The sequence below is a fragment of the Atractosteus spatula genome, chromosome 21 (genome assembly GCF_055471065.1).
Source record: "Atractosteus spatula isolate fAtrSpa1 chromosome 21, fAtrSpa1.hap1, whole genome shotgun sequence".
Classification (NCBI taxonomy): Eukaryota; Metazoa; Chordata; class Actinopteri; order Semionotiformes; family Lepisosteidae; genus Atractosteus; species Atractosteus spatula.
The window spans coordinates 1,081,856-1,100,412 of NC_142726.1; the positions used below are offsets into that span (position 1 = coordinate 1,081,856).

An 18,557-nucleotide genomic window follows, 5' to 3' on the forward strand; every position below is an offset into this window, starting at 1 on the left:
TCTCAGAGGCACTAATGGTGTGAGTGCTGGACATCATTTTAGTGATTATCAAGGGCAGCATACCTCTGGCCTAAGGTCTCAGATGATTTCCTGCTTGTTTTAAAAATGGAGTTTTTACTAGCCTTTCAGCACTAATAAGGAGCTCTATTTGTCATGTCCTGTGCTGTGTATGGCTTTCTTCTTGGTCTCGAGAGTGCTTCGTATTTTTGTGTGATAGTATTTACTTCATTATCTTTCCTACCTGAAGCATAAAGAATTAGCCTGCATATTTAGCAGGTAATTTTGTTTTATATTTTCTGCACATGGCTGGGTGGAAATATAAGCAGGTACATTCTGTTTTCAGTATTCACTCTGCTGCTGTATTTCTTTATACTAACTTACTTCTTTTTCATACAATTGAAAGAACCTAGGACTTCATTCTCTAAAAACCTTTTTTGTTTGGCTACATTGAAATACAGGCTATTTAGCTTTCTGTCCAGTGTGACTCTCAAAGCCATTACTGGAGACACTAGCTGTGTCACTGATGTCTTTTAGATTTGCTACTGTCATTCTAGCATGACATGATATAGTGAGTAGACTTTCTTGGAATTTCATGCCGCAAGACTGACAATATGTGAGATTCCAGTCCAAGCTTTAAACACAATTTGTAAGCCATTAGTTTTGTTTTTAAATATCCCAAATCCTAGTTTGAATCAAAATGTCTTACTTTTTGCATTACAAAACTAGCAGAAGATATCACTTCTCCTAAGCACACTAACTAGTCTTACATTTTCGTCTTATCATTTTGGGGACAATGTTGACATTAATTTATAGAGTGTCAGTTAATGGGATTTTAAATAATGCTGCTTGCATTTTTTTGCTAGATGTCAAATGCAGTAAACTCATCTTTTTCATTATCTTAATTAAATGGCCACACATGAAATTCCTGCATAGCTCTTGCACTTGGTTTGCAAGATAAAGCAATATCTAAATGGGCTCAGCCCTGCCTATCAGCTGTGAGTAAGGGGAGTCAGATTGTAGGTCAGCCCTGTCCTTCAAGTAGCCTGTCTTCATTCAGGTGTCAGTCTCCCCTGCTGTCATTGGAGGCTCAAGTGTGCATGATCGCCAGTGTTGCTACCAGAGGACTAACTAAGAAGGCGGTGCTGGCTGGAGCTGTTCCAGGGTGCTGCTGCACCTCCAGTAATTAGCCAGTTGTTGCAGACATCCTCACCTCACCCCTTAGCTTGCGTGATGGGGTCTCCCCACCGCCACCAGTCGGAGCCCCCTGTCCACTGCTGGCACCAAGTGAATGTGTCTGGGGTGGCAGCCGCACCCCGATCCTCCTGGTGTTGCCCCAGGTCTTCGTTCATCATATCGGTGCAAAAATCATGGCTTAGCCGCTAATCTGCTGTGAGTCTTTGAGGACACAGCCGAAGTGAAGGCTTCAAGAATTTCTCTTAATAACCTTTCTGCATTCGCAAATAGATAGAGTATTAACATTGTGACAGCTCAGAGGTAAGAAAGATTACATTTACTGTTTCTGTGTATCCTTTCTGTTACCGACTCAGTGCTTTTATGAAGAACTCTTTAGAGGTAGAATACGTTTTTTTTCTTTTTTCTGTAAGATAGATTTTCTTTTTTGGTAAGAAAGTTAGAGACAACGATTAGTAATATCAGAAAAAGCCTGCCACATCAATCTCTCCGAATACTGTACATTTCTTCAAAAGGAATTTCCCACATAAGCTGTAGGAGTGCTTTTGTGATGTTTCATTTTCAGTTGCCCCGTACAGAAGCTGTGTGACTTGCATCTGACAGTCTTCAAGAGAGTGAGAGCTGTATTTATGCGCTTTTTATGAGGGGGAAAAAAGCGCTGTGGTGAAATGTAGAGAAAGATGATGGAGATCTTTCTCTTGGGGGTTGGTTCTTAGCAAGGTTTTTTTCCCCCAACTTCAGACGCTGTCTGTGCTGTTTGACAGGATCAGAAAGTTGTTTTAAAACCTACCTCATTTATTAATCAGCCCCCACTGTGATCCAACAGTAATCACCCACAGTCTCGCAATTCCGTGTGTGTGTGTGTGTGTGTGTGTGTGTGTGTGTGTGTGTGCTGCCTTTGAAAGCAAATAAAACACAGCTGCTTTTAGACCGGGGTGTTCTTCATTCAGCTTCCGAACAGGACAGCCAGCTGTCTTGTATTTTGGCAGTGGTGTTGATATGGATTACTTTTTTTTGGTGAATTCGTTTCGTCTTCCCAGTTGAATTTGTACTGTTTATAACTGGAATAAATTTAACTCATGAAGCCAGAGACATTTGTATATCACACCTGTAGGATGAGAATTTTGAATGGATGTTTCTTGTTTTAGCTCTGTTAGAGAGGTGCATTAAACATTTTTGATTGCTGACAATTCACCAGGGGCTGGTCATCTCTCTCTCCACCTATACTTCTTAACTGTTATACAGTGCAGTAAGTGCATTTTATGCACCCAAACACCTCTTCATTGTGTAGTTTGTGCTTAGTTTGGCAAGTTAATTAAAAGTCACAGATGGCTTTGAAATAATTACATTTAACAGAACATTGATAACATCTGCATGTTGCCTTTGGATTGACCTAGGGCATTTAATAAACTTAAGAGAAACCTTTTAAGCAGGCACCAATAAAGGGTTACTGGTCTACAAACTATGCTTGTGGGATGTAATAAAATAATTAGCAAAATAAAACTACCAGAATATGAATGAGAAGCATTTTAAAATAATTTCTGAACTAATTGTATTCTAGTTATGATTAAGTGGATCAGGCAGGTTTAATAAAAGAATGATCCATATGAGATTGCAAGGCACAGTGGCCCTCTGACATGCAGAAATGCTGTGTGCTGTGGCAGTAAGTAGCTTAATGATACTGTATACCGCACTAATACTTAACAATACTATATACTGCACTAGTAGTATACGGGAATATGGGCCTACTTCAATATGTAGAAGAGAATTAAAAAATATTTATGAGAAGAAAATACTTGTGCTTAGTACATTTAGTACAAAAAATACATTTTTTGTGATCAATTTTATTAGTTTTAATTTTCTCAATGTAGTAAATCAAATGCAAAACAAAAAGCATATTTTGCCTAGATGGTGCTTACTTCCATGAGGCTGTGCATTTTGAGACTCCACTTGTGTTTCTGCAAGTACAGAGGCCTGAGGTCTCCACAGGACTATTTCTGAAATACCTGGGGATCAATTTGCTTATGCGTAATTATTTTTAAAAGTGACCATGCGGGCTCTGGTGTGCAGATCTGCTGAGGGGTCGATACCCTGTTCCTGTTACATGGATACCTTACTGTGGCACTGCTTGTGATGCTGTAGTATTTGACCACGTGCAGGTTCACTGCATAGTCCCCGGAGCCTGTCCTGAAGAAGGCTCGTCCCAGAAGAAACGTGTTGTCTTTCTTCTCTTTTCAGCATGGAATAAACCATTACTTGTTCCTTTGCAGCCTACGCATGCTGACGCAGCTCCCCACCCATTTAAATTAGGTTTTGCAAAAGCCTGATGCCTTTACATGGCTGATAATTTCTCAGGCAGCCCCATCTGGAGGGGCCTGTAGTGTTAAAAGCACTGCTTGGGTATGGAGAAGCTATAGTGTGTGAAAAGGAGGATTTCATTCTATTCTCTTACTTCTCTCTGTATTGTCTGTTATGAAAAAAGACTCCATTTGATGTGCCTGTAATATTATTCTAGTCCTTTTAGGAATACCAGTGTAGACCATCAACCTCCTGGGTTCTACATGATGTATTGTTTTTTTTCCATTTTCTCACAGTGGAGTGACTCTATTTATTTAATTAAACACACGGCTGTTTCCTGAAGAAGGCACTGCAATGCAAAGAACAGGAAAACCTCAAATTGTAGGAAGTTTAAATTAAAGGAATTTTCCTGATTTAGCTTGCATGTCAGTGGTATGAAGCGAACATGGAGCTCTTGCGGCCACTGGGGAGGAAGCTGCTGAGTCAGGTGACACCGACTTGTGAAAAAGTTGAGACTGGCTCCAGCCTGGCAACAGCAGGTGGAGAGCTCGGCAGCCTAAATCCCAGGAGCTGCGGGCAGGCGCTTACTGGGAGGAAACGGCAGCGAATGCCGAGAGCATGAAACAGATGAAGTGTGTGTGTGTGTGGTAGAAGGCTGGTCTGTGAATGATTTATTCCAGCGCCCTTGTGTGGGTAAGGCCAGAACATCTGTGCCAGTCAGCTGGAGAGTGGGAGCAGCCTCTTCTGCCCGACAAAAGCAAAATTAATAACTGTCGCGCAGGTATAACCGCTGTTCCTGCTAGACTCCCTTGTTTGGAGCGTCTGTTTTTCCAGCCTTACTTAATATTGCTAATTAAAAATAATGCTGGTATTTATTCAGTTGACTTAGATTTATACATTTAAAAAATAAATGGGTTCAAATACAACCAAATGGGTTCATTTTCTTGTTTGTACTCTTATTTTTATATAAAGGAATTGCTTTTTTGCAGCAGTGGATCATTTATTTCGGTGGCGTTTGGATACATAGTTAAATCCCGGGACATGTCGGAATTTTCAGTGGCGGCTTTTTAAGTGCTTGTCAGGCATAAGATGCATCAAAGGTGTTTCTGGCTTCTGTTCTTATTTCAACTGAAGCATCTTTTCTGACAGTTTGAGCATTTTCCTGCCTTTTCATGGTCAAGCTTCATTTCCATGAATATTCATTGAGAGCCCCCTTCTGCCTTTCGCCTGCTCTCCCTCTCTGCCTTTAATCCTGTTTCTAAAAGTGGATTATCTGGTTTCTGCATCAGAACTGGGACGTCTTGTGACGGCATTCCGTCATTTCTTTTGATCCTTTGATGTTCTAGGTTTCTTTTGGGTTTTTGTCTCTAACAATGAAAGAAATTGTGGTTAAAACCAGGCCATGTCTTCGTAACGCTAACAAGTTCTAACTGAAACGTGACATCAAATTTGGTTCTTTTCTTTCATTGTCTGACGAAAGTGATATTTATTATATGAAGGTGTTGTCAGTAAACGTGCCTACAGATTGCAAGATATGATTTAACAGTAAAGCGACTTCTCCCTGTTCTGTGACCTGTTGTGAACAGGACCAGAATGCAGTTGCAAATGGATTTGCACCTTTAGCACTGCCATCACTGTGGTCCTTGTTTCTTCACCAGCAAGATCACGAACGCTGCTCTGTCTCTGTACAGCTTATTGATCTGTGTCGTTTCGGTGTAGTCAGCTTCCAGAAGGCTCAATACTTGTCACATTCCCTTCGGAAACCTAACAGCTTGCTTCCTCTCATCCAGCTCTTTCCGCTGCGGCTCCCCTTTCTCGCTGGGCTTCTGAAAGCTTTGTGACGGCTTACTGACACCAGCCACTTGTGCTGTACCGGAAATCACCTGCCAGGTCCCTCAGGCCTCGTTGGGCAGAATTCTCATTTAAGCAAAAAAAGTTTTATTGGAAGGTAACTGCCAAGAAGACTGGAAAATAATAGTGTCATTAATCTGAGAAACATGATACTGAGGGAAGGGCTCAGGAGCTGATACAGCTGAATGGCATTTTTATTTTCCTCTTTTGAAGCCTGTAAACAAACTCTGCAGAAGGTCTTGAACTGCAGTAAGAAAATGAAACCTGTTCAATCCATAATAATTGCTAGGACTTTTTTTTTATTTAGAATAGCCAGTTGTTTTTGTTTTGCCACCCAGCTGGACTTGCGCATGGTGTATGTTGTCATGTTTTAAACTTGAGGCCATGAGTCCCGCAGGTGCACGCAGGAGCGCTTCCTACCTGCCAGCACCAGGGCCCCCTGCCACCGCCTGGGGAATCTCAGTCACAGTCAGCTCGAACCCACGATCCCAGAGCTTGAGTGAGCACCTATACCGGCTCAGCCACCCAGGAGACTGCCAGGAATTTTATCGACAGCTGTTTTTGATCCTTCTGGGAGTTCCTCTTTCAGTTACAGTGCTTCACTGATCCTGTATTTAATAAAACAAGCCTCCAAATTTCACCTTACTGCCCCTCTTTAAAATGCTTCAAATTAGACCTCCCCCCCTCGCTCCCACATGACTGCCGTTACATTTGTTTAGGTTCCAGTGAAAATAGCCGTTACAGTTGTTTGTCAGGGAAAATACCCCACAGAAAACTCCTGTTTTTGTATGAAGAAAATGAAAATGAAAGCGTTTTTCTTTCCTTTTTCTTGCAGACTTCACCTTCTGGCCTTGAAGCCGCTGCAGGGAGTAGGACGGGCCCCGAGCTGGTCCCGCGTCAGGCGGCGGGAGAGGCGTGTGAAGCAGGGAGCGCAGTGGAGCCCGGAGTCAGTGCAGCCCCTTCTCTCCCCTGCGCTCTGGACCCAGACAGCGCCGACCACCAGCCTGCAAGTGAGTCAGCCACTTTCTGCCCTTACTGTATTACAGAGTTGACTGTATTTAGTGGATGGTGTATGTGGCCGAGATTACGTGCAAGATTGCAAGCACAACTGAGCAGGTGGTGAACGGTCTGCATCTCCCAAGCTTCATGTCTCTTGTTCGGGCCTCTGCTTAGTTCACATGTTGAGGGTTCGCCTGTGCTAAGGTTTACGCCTGGGCTGAAGTGACAGCTCCTCTTTCACTTGCTTATTCTTACTGTTTACACTAAGAAGAAAAAAAAAACACACTGAGCAAGCAGTGTGATTTTGTTAAAAGGTCTAGTTGTCTTTAGCATTCATAAGGCACTCTGGTATTCGTTATTCAGTTGAAATGGACTTTGTGTGATTTTGGCAGTAGAACGAAACCACTTGAAAGTTTGAATTTTGTACATAATTTTGAAACTTTCAAGACTTCTACATTTAAAATTCTGTCAGAAATCCATCTCAACAAATGATGCAAATTATCCTTAATTAGATTTTCAATGACAAAGTGGTCAAAACATTATTGCTGCAGCAAATCTTTGCTTTTTATTTCAAAACGCAGAAAGAAATGCCAAATGACTAATTCACTAATCAAGCATGGACTATGATTAAAGACTAGTGTCCAAAACAGAGTAATTGCATTTCATCGTGCTCTAAATTTGTGTTTAAATATGTCGATCAGGCAAAAAAAAGCTGAAGAATAATACAGCATGCTGAGGGAAAAAGTAGCATAAGCACAAAATGATAAACGTGCGCAAAGCAAGGCTGGGAAAATGCATGGCCTGCACATTTATTGGATCTCTTTTTTAAACTGGTGCATTGAACCTCCCAAACATTTTTAAAAGGCATGTTTTGCAGCGCTAAACGTCTAGCGTGTTTACTTCGGCTTTTTTAAACATAGTTTTCGAAGGACAGGCTGTTGAGCTAGAGGTTTGCATTGCTATCGGTTAGTAACTTTTCATGACATGACGGGATATTTCCTTGTACTTCCAAATAACTCTGAAATACCCATATTCTGAATAGCATTCTAATCCTAATCTGTCTGTTGTGTAGTTTATAGTAGTATTACAAATGTCTATATATGTAGAAATGCATGTGGACATATATATATGCATAGTATCTATATGTCTGTGTGCACTTAAAATACCAACTTTATGAGTTCATTATTCTACAGTGAAGTTCTGGATTTAAACACAGCGCACTGATGTCTGGTGAACTGAAGCAGCTGTTCCTTAAGCAAAGTTGAAAGGATGTTCAGGCATCAGTCAAGTTTTTAATATCCCTCCCATCGCAACTATTTATCCAAATGCTTTATTGCCAGACTAGGAGTCTTTTATTATCAGTCCTATGAATAATAATGCTTCAGATTCCATACTGAAGCAAATTTACTTTCAGTTTATTGTTTGAATAAGCTGTATGACTCGGGTCCTGAAAGGGACTGATAATCTGCTGATTTCCAGCTCACCTTGGCCATACATTAATGAAGCAGTCTACCCTGGTATGTGTTCAGGATGTCTTCGTTAAGAATGTGTTATCTTAACAACTGCCAGATTGCTTCTTTAAAAATCTTTACTTTTCTCACTCAGTCTGACTTCCAGTAACAGCAACTGGATGATGTTTATCATCAAAAAACGTTCTCGTCCTTCTGTGTACTCCCTTCAAGGTTGAGAAGGAATGTGATTTATTTTTCCCCCTGTGATTTTCAGTTTCAGCATTTCAGCCTCACAGTGCCTGGGCCCAGTGTTCAGTTCCGGACCTGGGGTGCTGTTTGCTGTGAAGTCTGTATGTTCTCCCCACATTACTGTGGGTTTCCTCTGGGTGTTTTGATTTCTTCCCACAGACATATTGCTAGGTTATTTGGCCACTGGGAAAATTGACCCTGGTGTGAGTGTGTGTGTCTGTGTGCGCGCTGTGACGGACTGGCCCTAGTGTGAGTGTGCGTGTCTGTGTGCGTGCTGTGACAGACTGGCCCTGGTGTGAGTGTGTGTGTCTGTGTGCGCGCTGTGTCGGACTGGCCCTGGTGTGAGTGTGTGTGTCTGTGTGCGCGCTGTGACGGACTGGCCCTGGTGTGAGTGTGCGTGTCTGTGTGCGCTGTGACGGACTGGCCCTGGTGTGAGTGTGCGTGTCTGTGTGCGCTGTGACGGACTGGCCCTGGTGTGAGTGTGCGTGTCTGTGTGTGCGCTGTGACGGACTGGCCCTGGTGTGAGTGTGTGTGTCTGTGTGCACGCTGTGTCGGACTGGCCCTGGTGTGAGTGTGTGTGTCTGTGTGCGCGCTGTGACAGACTGGCCCTGGTGTGAGTGTGTGTGTCTGTGTGTGCGCTGTGTCGGACTGGCCCTGGTGTGAGTGTGCGTGTCTGTGTGCGCTGTGACGGACTGGCCCTGGTGTGAGTGTGCGTGTCTGTGTGCGCGCTGTGACGGACTGGCCCTGGTGTGAGTGTGCGTGTCTGTGTATGGTTGTCCCATTGAGGTGTTTCTCTCCTTGTGCCTATTGCTTGCTGGGATAGGCTCCGGCTTCCCCGCAACCCTTAATTGGATGAAGTGGTTCAAGAACAGATGGAAGGATGATTTTCAATTTTCTGTGGTTATACAATCTTTTCTGAGCCTACTTCACTAAGTTAATCTTTGCAGTTTGATTCTGTACTAAAACTGGGGGCCTTCCCAGGTCCTGTAATATCAGGGGTGCATAGCAAAAACGTACCCAGTTTCCAGAGTGCCTTAAACTAGTCAAAACCATGCTAGTCTGTTGAGCAACAGTCAAAGAGAACTCTGTATGGCCTCATGAAGTGTAGTGCACCGTGTCCGGAGTTAACAGCTTATCTGTTATTGCCCATGATGACTGTACCAGTAACTGACAAAGTATGAAAATATCAGGGCAATAACCCTGGCATCTCAAAGTCACTCATATGATTTGTAAATGGGATAATTTGCGTATGTACTGTAAGCAAATACAAAGCTTATCTGTATTGCAGCGCCACTCGAGAAGGTAACAGATGTGATGGTCTCCAGTACATTTTCTCACTCTGCTTAGTTTTTAAAAGCCGATGCTTCAGGCTGAACTGCCCCTAATTACTGATAGTGCTGAGAGCGATTTGCTGTCACATTGAAGATTTGAATCAGAAAATGTAACCAAAAAGGGAGTGATTGCATTCATTAAATATTTATTTGATGTCAGATCAGTGAACAACAGAAAACGCCTCTTTGAAATACACTTCAAAGTAAAAAGGATGTTAAGCAAAGTGCAATAGCCAGATAGTGTAGACCCCCTGGACAATTATGGGAATTTTCTCTGTTTAAATGCAAGGCTATGTGAAGGAGTGCTAGGTATTTGCGTATGAACACTTTGCTGTTCCTGTACAAAAAATTCACAGCATTGTCCTATTGTTTGCTTTGAAGAAAACCATCTCTCTGTAATATATTTACAAGACTGGTTTTAGCAAATTTTGATACCTAGATTTTTTTTCCCTGCTGAGCTTCAGGGTATGTTTTCTTTTCATGTACTGTGCCCTGGAATCTGCAAATATCGTTTTGACTTAAACTAAACTTGAGTGAATCTTTTAAGGTCTTTCAATGGACAATAGAAGTGACAGCTTTGCTGTGTGGTTTCAGTGGTGAAACAGAGAAAGGAAAGAATGAATTTATAACCAGTGCTTTCAAAGAATATCAGACTGAATGAGATCTGCAATGTAGTTAATTACTACAAGGTGTGTTAACCACAAAATGCTAGTCATATCTTTACAGATCTGTATAATTAATGGTATGATAACTTGCCAAGTCATAGAAATGTCATACCTGCTACTAGATGTTTACGTAGGAAGAATATACAGTGTTTTAAGATGAAAATGGCTTCTCCTACCTGACTGTCTTGGTAAAGAACTGTGCAGGAATGGAGCTGAATAATGTTTTGCCTGTTGAAGTTGGGTTTAAGAGCAACGTTTTCGCATGTGGCAGGAAGATTAGTAAAACCAACTCTCAAGTCCATGTCCTGCCCTTTCTGAGTGGGATTGTGAAGAGTGACTGATACTCATTTCCAATAAAGCAGGAGCTAGAAATCCTCGTTATTTCTGTGTTGCTGTGAGTATCAGAATCATATTATTAGTTGTAATGTTGAGCATTTTGGAATCGACATGTTTCTCTTCACAGAGAAGAGACATGGGACTTCTAGAAGTTATGCCTCCATGAATATTGCAATGATATATATATATCAATACATTTGTGGTTTATTTCTTTCTTGATCACTGAACACACTTGCCTCATCTGACTGTAGTATACTGCCCCAATTGTTTTTATTTCATTACAGTGTACTTGAGTTTCTGAAGTCTAACTTCCTGCCCAGAGCATCAGCAATCAAGTGACTTCAGTTCCTGTCTCTAAATATCACAGGCATCTCCTCACCTAAAAGCTCCTACCATCCAGTGATTTTTTCATGCATAAACACCCTTCTTCCTGTAGAATATTTGAATTGCCTTTTGTCCTGCCTGCCAGCTGTTCGCTTTAAAGTACTTTAATCCCGTTCCCCAGTGTTTTTGCTTTGAATCAAGCCACTAAGCATTTCACACACACCTGTGATTCTGTAATATACACTGATCAAGATGGGAAGTGTTTTATTTCTTCCATATAAAGATCCAGAATGGGGTACCAAGCACCACAGAGATGTCCTTATTCAAATGAAAAAAAAAACACAGCTCTGGAGCACATTGGCCATGCCAGTCACCTCTCAATGAGATGAACACTGTTCACCATGAAGGGGTAACTGTGGGGAGTCACCTGTAAGTTGCTGATGATAAGCTGTTTTGAGGGAGATGGAGGAAAAGTTTTTAATCCTTGCTTGCTGCTTGAGAGCACAGCCAACATTGCTGGAGGCAAACCAATTAGGATGGGTTTTGTATCTGTTTATGTTGAAAGCATACTGTCTCTTTGCATCAGGACTCACAATGTCGCACCACACTCATGTTTTTTTTTTGGAGAACTTGCCGCACTTTGGTCTAGTGGTGGAGTTCTGCTCTCAAGAGGAGAGGCCTCATCACACTGATGGGCCTGTTTAGCCAGAGGCGTTGTTGTGATGAGCAGTGCACCCTTCCCCATGAACAGGCGATTCATCATGACACAACACAATGTTTTGTTGCCCGCTCATAAATGAGCAGGGTGAAGTGCCCCTTATTTTAATGGGCTCTAGCTTAGTATGTACAAAAAATAGCAGTTTTTACAACATTTTTTTACAGCGTGGAACCCTGTAAAAATCGTTTGGATTTCACAGAATTGTAGTTCGTGGTCATTTCATAGATTGGGTAACATTCTACTTATCTTTTGTGACTTTGCCATTGAAAGCAAAGTCAGATTTTATTGTTGCCAGTGGGTCTTTTGTACTTTGCGTCACCTCAGGAGCAATTACCTTGTTCACACATAAACATATTAGTAATGTTTGTACAGGCAAGCAGAACCTGTAATTTAATAAGGGGATTATTTTTAATAAAGGCCTTCTGCAGCATAATGTTTCTTTCAGTAATTTGTTGGTGTTATTTAACAATGACGTTCGAGCACATATTCAAGGGTGTAATAATGAGAAATAGGAATGGTCTTTACAGTCAGTGACTTGTTACGGTATCAGCCTGGGATGCTCACCTCTGGAGGCTTAGTCTGCCCTACTGTGTTTCCATGAAGGGCTTCTTTCTTACCGCAGTCTCAGTGGGGCCTTTGACAGATTATAAACATGATCGCTGATGGCTTTGAGATGGTGTTGCACTGTATTGCGCCTAGGGAATTTTGTTCTTCAAACTGAGGGCACAGTAAACCACAAAACAAAAATTAACCAGGGGCCTTTTCTCTCCTCTCACAAGCTTTGAGTTCCCGATCTTTTACGGTAAATCAATCCAATGTCAATAACTTGTATTTTGGAAATATGTCTCCACTTTTGAATGTACATTTCAGTAAGTCCTCGCTGAAGAGAAAAGATTGCTGTGGGGTTGACTTAATCTTTCTGTCTCTGTCCTCCTTCTGGATTGTCCTTGCCCTTTACAGGAATATTCATTGGAAGATCTGCCGGATGCAAAATACTTTGATTTGAGCCGTGATGCAGTGTTAGTTTCTAGCAGAACACTTTTTGATTGACTTTTTGACCTTTCCCATGGGGCTCACGGTCTGGATTCTGAAACATTTTTCCCCTGGATGAATTTTAAATGGCATTCGGCTTCACCCAGGCTGAAGGTGGCCTTACTAATTAAGAATGAGGTGAAATGTCTACATAGGGCTGCCCTTAGGTCGCTGAGGAGCACAGGAATCTGTAAACAGGCAGTGTTGACAGATGTGAGGTTTGCCTTCCTGTTGCTCTCCTGTGCTCCTCACATTGACACCCCTTGCTGGGACTGGCAGGGCAGAGGAGGCACCTCTGCAGCTGTGGCCTGTCGCGACTCCCACAGAGGAGGTAGACCATCAAAGTCAAGAGTGACGCAGAAGTGGTTTTATTACCATAAACAGCTTCACTACCAAAAGCAGCAGGAAGCTTTTTTACTTGTGCTTCAGAAGTTATTGTCATGTTGTGTGTGCCATTGCGCCATAAAAAAAGTGTTTTTACTGTATGCTCAGAAGGCATCCAAGCTCTCTTTCTCAATTCAGCCTACATGCTGTTTTTAGAAGTGGATGTTTAATATATCATTGTGTTTACTGTTAAATGGTAATTGATATATTCTGTCAAGGTGGAAATAGTTAATAGGTAATTCTTTAATTCTTGCTTTTGGGGCTCGACATTAGAAAGAGTCTTTTCAGAAGTGTCGAAAAATGTCCATGTTCTTACCATCAATTTACTGATCTGTGAAGAAATACTAAGAGATTCAGAACTTAAAGCTCTCCAGCACAAAATATATTTATTGGTTGGTGATTATCTTTTTGATTTCTGTTAAAAAATGATTATATATGTTCAGGAGACCCTGGTAATATTATACAGAAAGTACACTCCTTGGTTCAAACATTGAAAAGCTTCAAATATAATTGTATACAAAACAAATAAAATTAAAATGAAACAAGATTTAAGTACATGTAGCACAAGTTTAAACCCTGTGGTTAACACCTGTCTCTTCTGGAAGACAGAAGGTGAAATTGTTTAAAGTGGTTATGAGTAGTTGGAACCTATTTACTGTTCTGATATGCTTTGTGCTGCAAGACTTTTACCATCTGAAGTCAAATGTTCATACTGTGCTGGGAGAAGGAGGCTACATGTGTGCCGCTACATCACAGGAGCCAGGCGCTTTTCTGGTAGGCAGCTGAAAAGGCATGAAATTGAGCTGATAAGCACTGGCCTTGTGTTGCACTCTGTGGGGAAGGAAATAGTCATAATTGTGCAAAAGAAAGCAGGGCTGAGTCACGTTCTTAGAAGCTCAGATACTACAAGTCGATGTGGTGTGACTGCAGCAAACCTCCTAGGAAATCGGAAAGTGGGAAGTGTAGGAATTTAAGCCCCTGCTGCAGATACACACACGAGCATTCACACCCCCATTCTTCCAGCCCCTGAAATTATCAGCCTTATAAAGCTAAAAAAAGTTTGATATTTAGATATTTGTTTCTTGTGAAAAAACAGAGGATAAAAAAACAAAATAGTACACACGCTGAAAGACTGCAGAATTTTTTTTCCAAATTACAGCTGGAAAGTGTTACTCAGATCAGAGGAATAATGGATTTTAATAATAAGGAGAGAGCTTGGAGAGCAGACCAGCCTGGTAAGAATAGCTTTTTCTTTCATTGTCCTGCACATACTATTAATAGATCTGTGATTTAACACCAGTGAGTGAGAAAGCAAAATGATCCTGCTCTTATTGTATTCCAGCACGTTGTGACAAAGCGGGCCATGTGTTTAACACTGGTCAATTCGTGCAGTGGAGTCCAATTTCAGTGTAACGTACTGTAATTAACTACTGATACTACTGCTGTCTGTTACATTTTTTAAGTTACTCAAGAAGTGTACAGTGAGAAAGAAATGCTTGCAGTGCTCGTGTAGCTGTCAATGTAAAAGGGTGCACTCAATTTACAAAGTATAGTACTGTATATAGAATGCACTTTAATGTGTTCTAAATTTCAATTGACTGACAATGACTCTGCTATTGGTTCAGAGTCCGCGTTCCCAATTGTGGCACGTGGAAGTCCAACAGTGGCACATCAAACAGATTGTAAGGAATGCCTGTCGTTGAACAGACTGCACTAGAGCAACCAGCCTGCTTTTTGACAGAAATATCAAATTCACTCCCTAGTAAGTGCCTATTGAATTGCATGCTTCACAGGCTTCTCTCTGTGAAGTCTGACTCAGAGGTATTTAGCATGGCTGTATTCAGCACTTTGATTAAAACATTGCTGCTGAATGAACTATTGCTAAAAGCATGTGGTAAAGTAATACACCTTCTAGTCTCACTTAAAGCAGTCCTCCCTGTCTAATCTGTGCCTTATGCTTTAATAGGATTCCTACAAGGTTTTAGCAGGGCTGGGTCTCAATCAACAGTATCTTCTTATTAGAGAGGTGATGGCATCCTCCAGTTACCTTGCATATACATTGCGTACTCTTTATAGGGCAAAGACAAATGAATCTACAAAAAAAAGCAAAAAGTAGCATATTCATGTCATACATGTTTACCCTCAGAGTCCCAGTGGAACAGATCAGCAGACTATACCGCTATTGTCAGCGTGCATTTGTTTGTGCAAAAGTAACCATACCATCTTAAAAGGAGCCTCAGAATTTCAGCAAGGCTTGGCCTGATTAGTTCTGGATGGAGAAGGGAGATCGTGTCGCATCTGGACATGGTGTGGGTGCACCAGTGAGTGGTATTCTTTCCTGTGGACCACTGTGCTGTGAGAGTTTTCTTATTGTACGTGAAATCAAGGTCTTGTCAAAACTGCATACATTTAAAATCGCAGTGGTTTTCACAGGCGTGAAGTATTTTCCATGGTGCTGTAGAAGAATGCAGGCCTATTGAAAGTCTGCCTACCCTTATTGTCTTTTAGGTTCTTAAAAACATGATGCCACCATCCTGTAGTTCTTGCTTAAGGCTGAAATGAAAATCTGAATGGGACCTCCTGGTGGTCATACGTTTAAGTTAAAAATACAAGGTATTCTGCTGTTTTGCTACAACAGTGGGATTAAAACAACACTTTTAGTGGCTGAGCGTTCTGAAGGATGGGTTTAGGTTTCAAGAATATCCGGGAGTTACACAACGATCTTCACTGAAACAATCGAGGCAGTCTCTCATTGTAATAAGCAGACCAGAAGACTTAATGTGAGTGGGTGCACGGTATGTAGGCCATTAAATGCACAGTCTGTTTGTTCACACTTGATGAGAAGAGTGAATCGAATCGACACTGTGCCACCTATTGACCAAAAGCTGTTAAGACATTGCCTGGGTTCACTGTATCTGTCCCTTAGGGGAAGTACAAACAAACAGTATGGGGGCCAAAAAGCTGGAATTTTATTTTTCTAAGGGTAACCTTTACATTTTGTCTGCATATCACCTAGGTATTAAGTGTGCACGTGATTTTCATGTCTTGGAATAATCATCTTCACCCTGTGCCTTAAATAAGCGACACCATTTCACTTGAAAACACAATCTGTCGCCCACAAAGTGTTTCGCAGCTTGCTGCTTGCTGCTGAAGAGATATGGAAAAAAGACAGGCCTGGAATTAGCTGTGCGTCTCTCACGCGTGTAGAATTAAGTGAGAAGCAGGGACCTGTGTAGAAGAAGGCTGGGGCCGGGTGAGAAAGAGGAGAGCGCGCTGGGGAGAGCAGCGGGAGGCGGGGGTGGTGAAAGTGCCTCACGAGACGGGCAGAGTCTCCAGCAGCAGCCCCTAAGTCCTGCCGCGCTGCCGGGCCTGGCTGCGCGCCTCAGAGCTGTCGTCATTTTCCAAGGAGCTGACGGAGCTGCCCTAAAAAGTGAAATAAAAAAATTCAAAACCTAACCAGCATTTTTTTTTGTTCTAAAAAGACTGTTAGACGGAAAGCAATGGCTCCAGGGCAGAGGGAATTAGGCAGGAGACAGTGGCTTCGGCAGGGCGCCAGGGTTATTAGTCTCTGGTGGTGTGGGCAGAAGGTTATGCTATAACATGCAGAAGGCGATGGGGGCAGGGGACTGAGGGAGTCGGAGCATGAGGTTTTATTGCTCTTGGATGTGTCAACAAAGGCCTCAATTCTGACATTGCTCCAGCACTGGAAAGCTCTGGCTTTTCTTCCCTGGTGTTTCTCGTGCTCTGTGAGGTTCTCCCACCCAGCAGGCAGAGGCAGGGAGACGACAACTAGATGGGCTGTGAGCTTCGTCACTTTGTCCCAGACGTGTCCCACAGGGCCCATCCACTCTGGATTTAGCGGGTGACTGTTGTCATCTCTGTACATCCTCTGAAAGAGGAGTTTTGGGATTCTAATGACACATCCATACAGTATAGGATATAGGCTGAGACCATCCCTGTCCTGTGCTGCTGTCCTGTGCTAGAGCAGAGCTGGCCTCCTGCATGCTGTCACACACAAAAGAGGAAATTGTGTTCAAAAGGTTATCTGGATATATTTAGATAAATTGTAGTTTTTTTTAAAATTGTTTCCTTTTTCAGGAGCAATATTCAGTGTACTGCCGGGCAGAAAACGCTGGGAATTTAAAAAAGAAATTAAGTGGAATTATAGTTCTGTTTACATTTATATTTTCAGTGAACCAAATCATTTATTTTGCAAAGTTTGAAATCTGTGTATTTGAAACACTGCATTTTCTTTATTATGTGCTTGCAGTTAAAATGGTATTATAAAACACGTTTGACTCCATTTTCTCTGGGGAAAGAAGCTGATTCATGCTGTGCAACTTAGCTGAAGAAATGCCTTGAACTAAGGAAAATAGAGTTACTGTTTTGCCTTAAATTAATTATGAAGGCTGGGGGGGGACAGACATTGTAAACTTCCTTTGCCCTGTGCCCTGATACCCTGACAGCACAGAATTTGCACTGATCTTTATTTTATTTATTTATTATCTTTATTATAAACTCCACCCAATAATGTGCACGAAATTAAAATGTTAGGAAATTCACGTGACATTATCTTGTAATATTTTATAATTATTGAAATCATCAGGTGTTCCTAAATTATCTGATTCATCGTTAAGCGCACATACAAAATATACATAGACATCAGGACACAACGTTCAGGTGGGAGAAAAGGAGAAATCTTAGAAAATATGTAACTTCTGCTTTGTCTCCTTTGCTTTCAATACAGGAATTAAAAAGTGGCCACCAACTATTTGCACAGCTTTTAAAGGGATATTTCAGGTCCTATAGCCTGAGCAGAGTGGGGGATTAACATCATCAGAGGGCTGGATAATCCTTATGTGGTGAACACAAACATGACTATTTCTTAGCCCTGCCTGTTGAATGTGTAGGAATGTAAGCAGTTTTGAAGCTGAAGGTTTCTTCGCTGTGAGAGGAAGGGTGGGGGATTGAACACACCTATGCTATGTATAGAACTCAAACGTTTTGTGAATCTCTCCTTTCCTCCATCAATGGATTTACGCTCGTGTTGCAACTATATTATTTTTTTCCAAAACTAAACATCGAGCAGCATCAAGCATTGATTCATCAGTGTCTCAAAATAGTGTTTGCAGTATTGTTGATAATGATGATCATTTCTACCTATGGCGAGGTTTTTAAATCTTACAGCAGTTGACCAAGGGGATGCCTGGTTTTCCATTTCTGACCAAGCAGAATTGATCTCCTCCCCTGGAGCCAGTGAGCTGCAGGTCCCCAGGGGTTGATCTGCGTCCCCAGGCCTGGAGGTTGTCTGGCTTTTGACCCCCTAATGCAGAAAGAGTCAACACTAAGCACAGCAGTTGTCAGGCATGCGAGTCAACGGGTGACCTACAGTAAAGAAAACAAGGTGTTGTTTCCTGAGATCACAGATGTGCAGGTTTATCATCTGATTTAAAAAAAGCTAATTGTGCCATCTCACCTTATTATATGGAAAAGAGAGCCGCTCGTTGACGAGAGAGAGCGCTGTTGTTTTCCTGGTTCGGTGCTTGTGAGAGGGCTGGGAGAACAGAGCCTCCATTTGTCTGGTTTCTCATACCGTGCAGTGTGGTCTGACTGGCACAGACCACGCTTAACCCCAAGAATGCTCATGAAAAACCCTGCTATTGATCGGAGGCAAGCTGTCTCTGACTCAGATCTGTTTTTCTGTTGTGTGGCTTGAGAGCTGGAGCAG

General features: G+C 42.0%; 1 protein-coding gene across 1 annotated transcript in view; it reads left to right on the forward strand.

The window, feature by feature from the left end:
- Window positions 1-18,557, forward strand: part of gse1b (Gse1 coiled-coil protein b) — a 266,120-nt gene that overhangs the window by 78,895 nt on the left and 168,668 nt on the right. Inside the window, exon 2 of the mRNA XM_088938664.1 lies at window positions 6,176-6,350. Within this exon, the coding sequence (XP_088794790.1) occupies window positions 6,176-6,350 (175 nt within the window). The remainder of the gene's footprint in view (window positions 1-6,175; window positions 6,351-18,557) is intronic.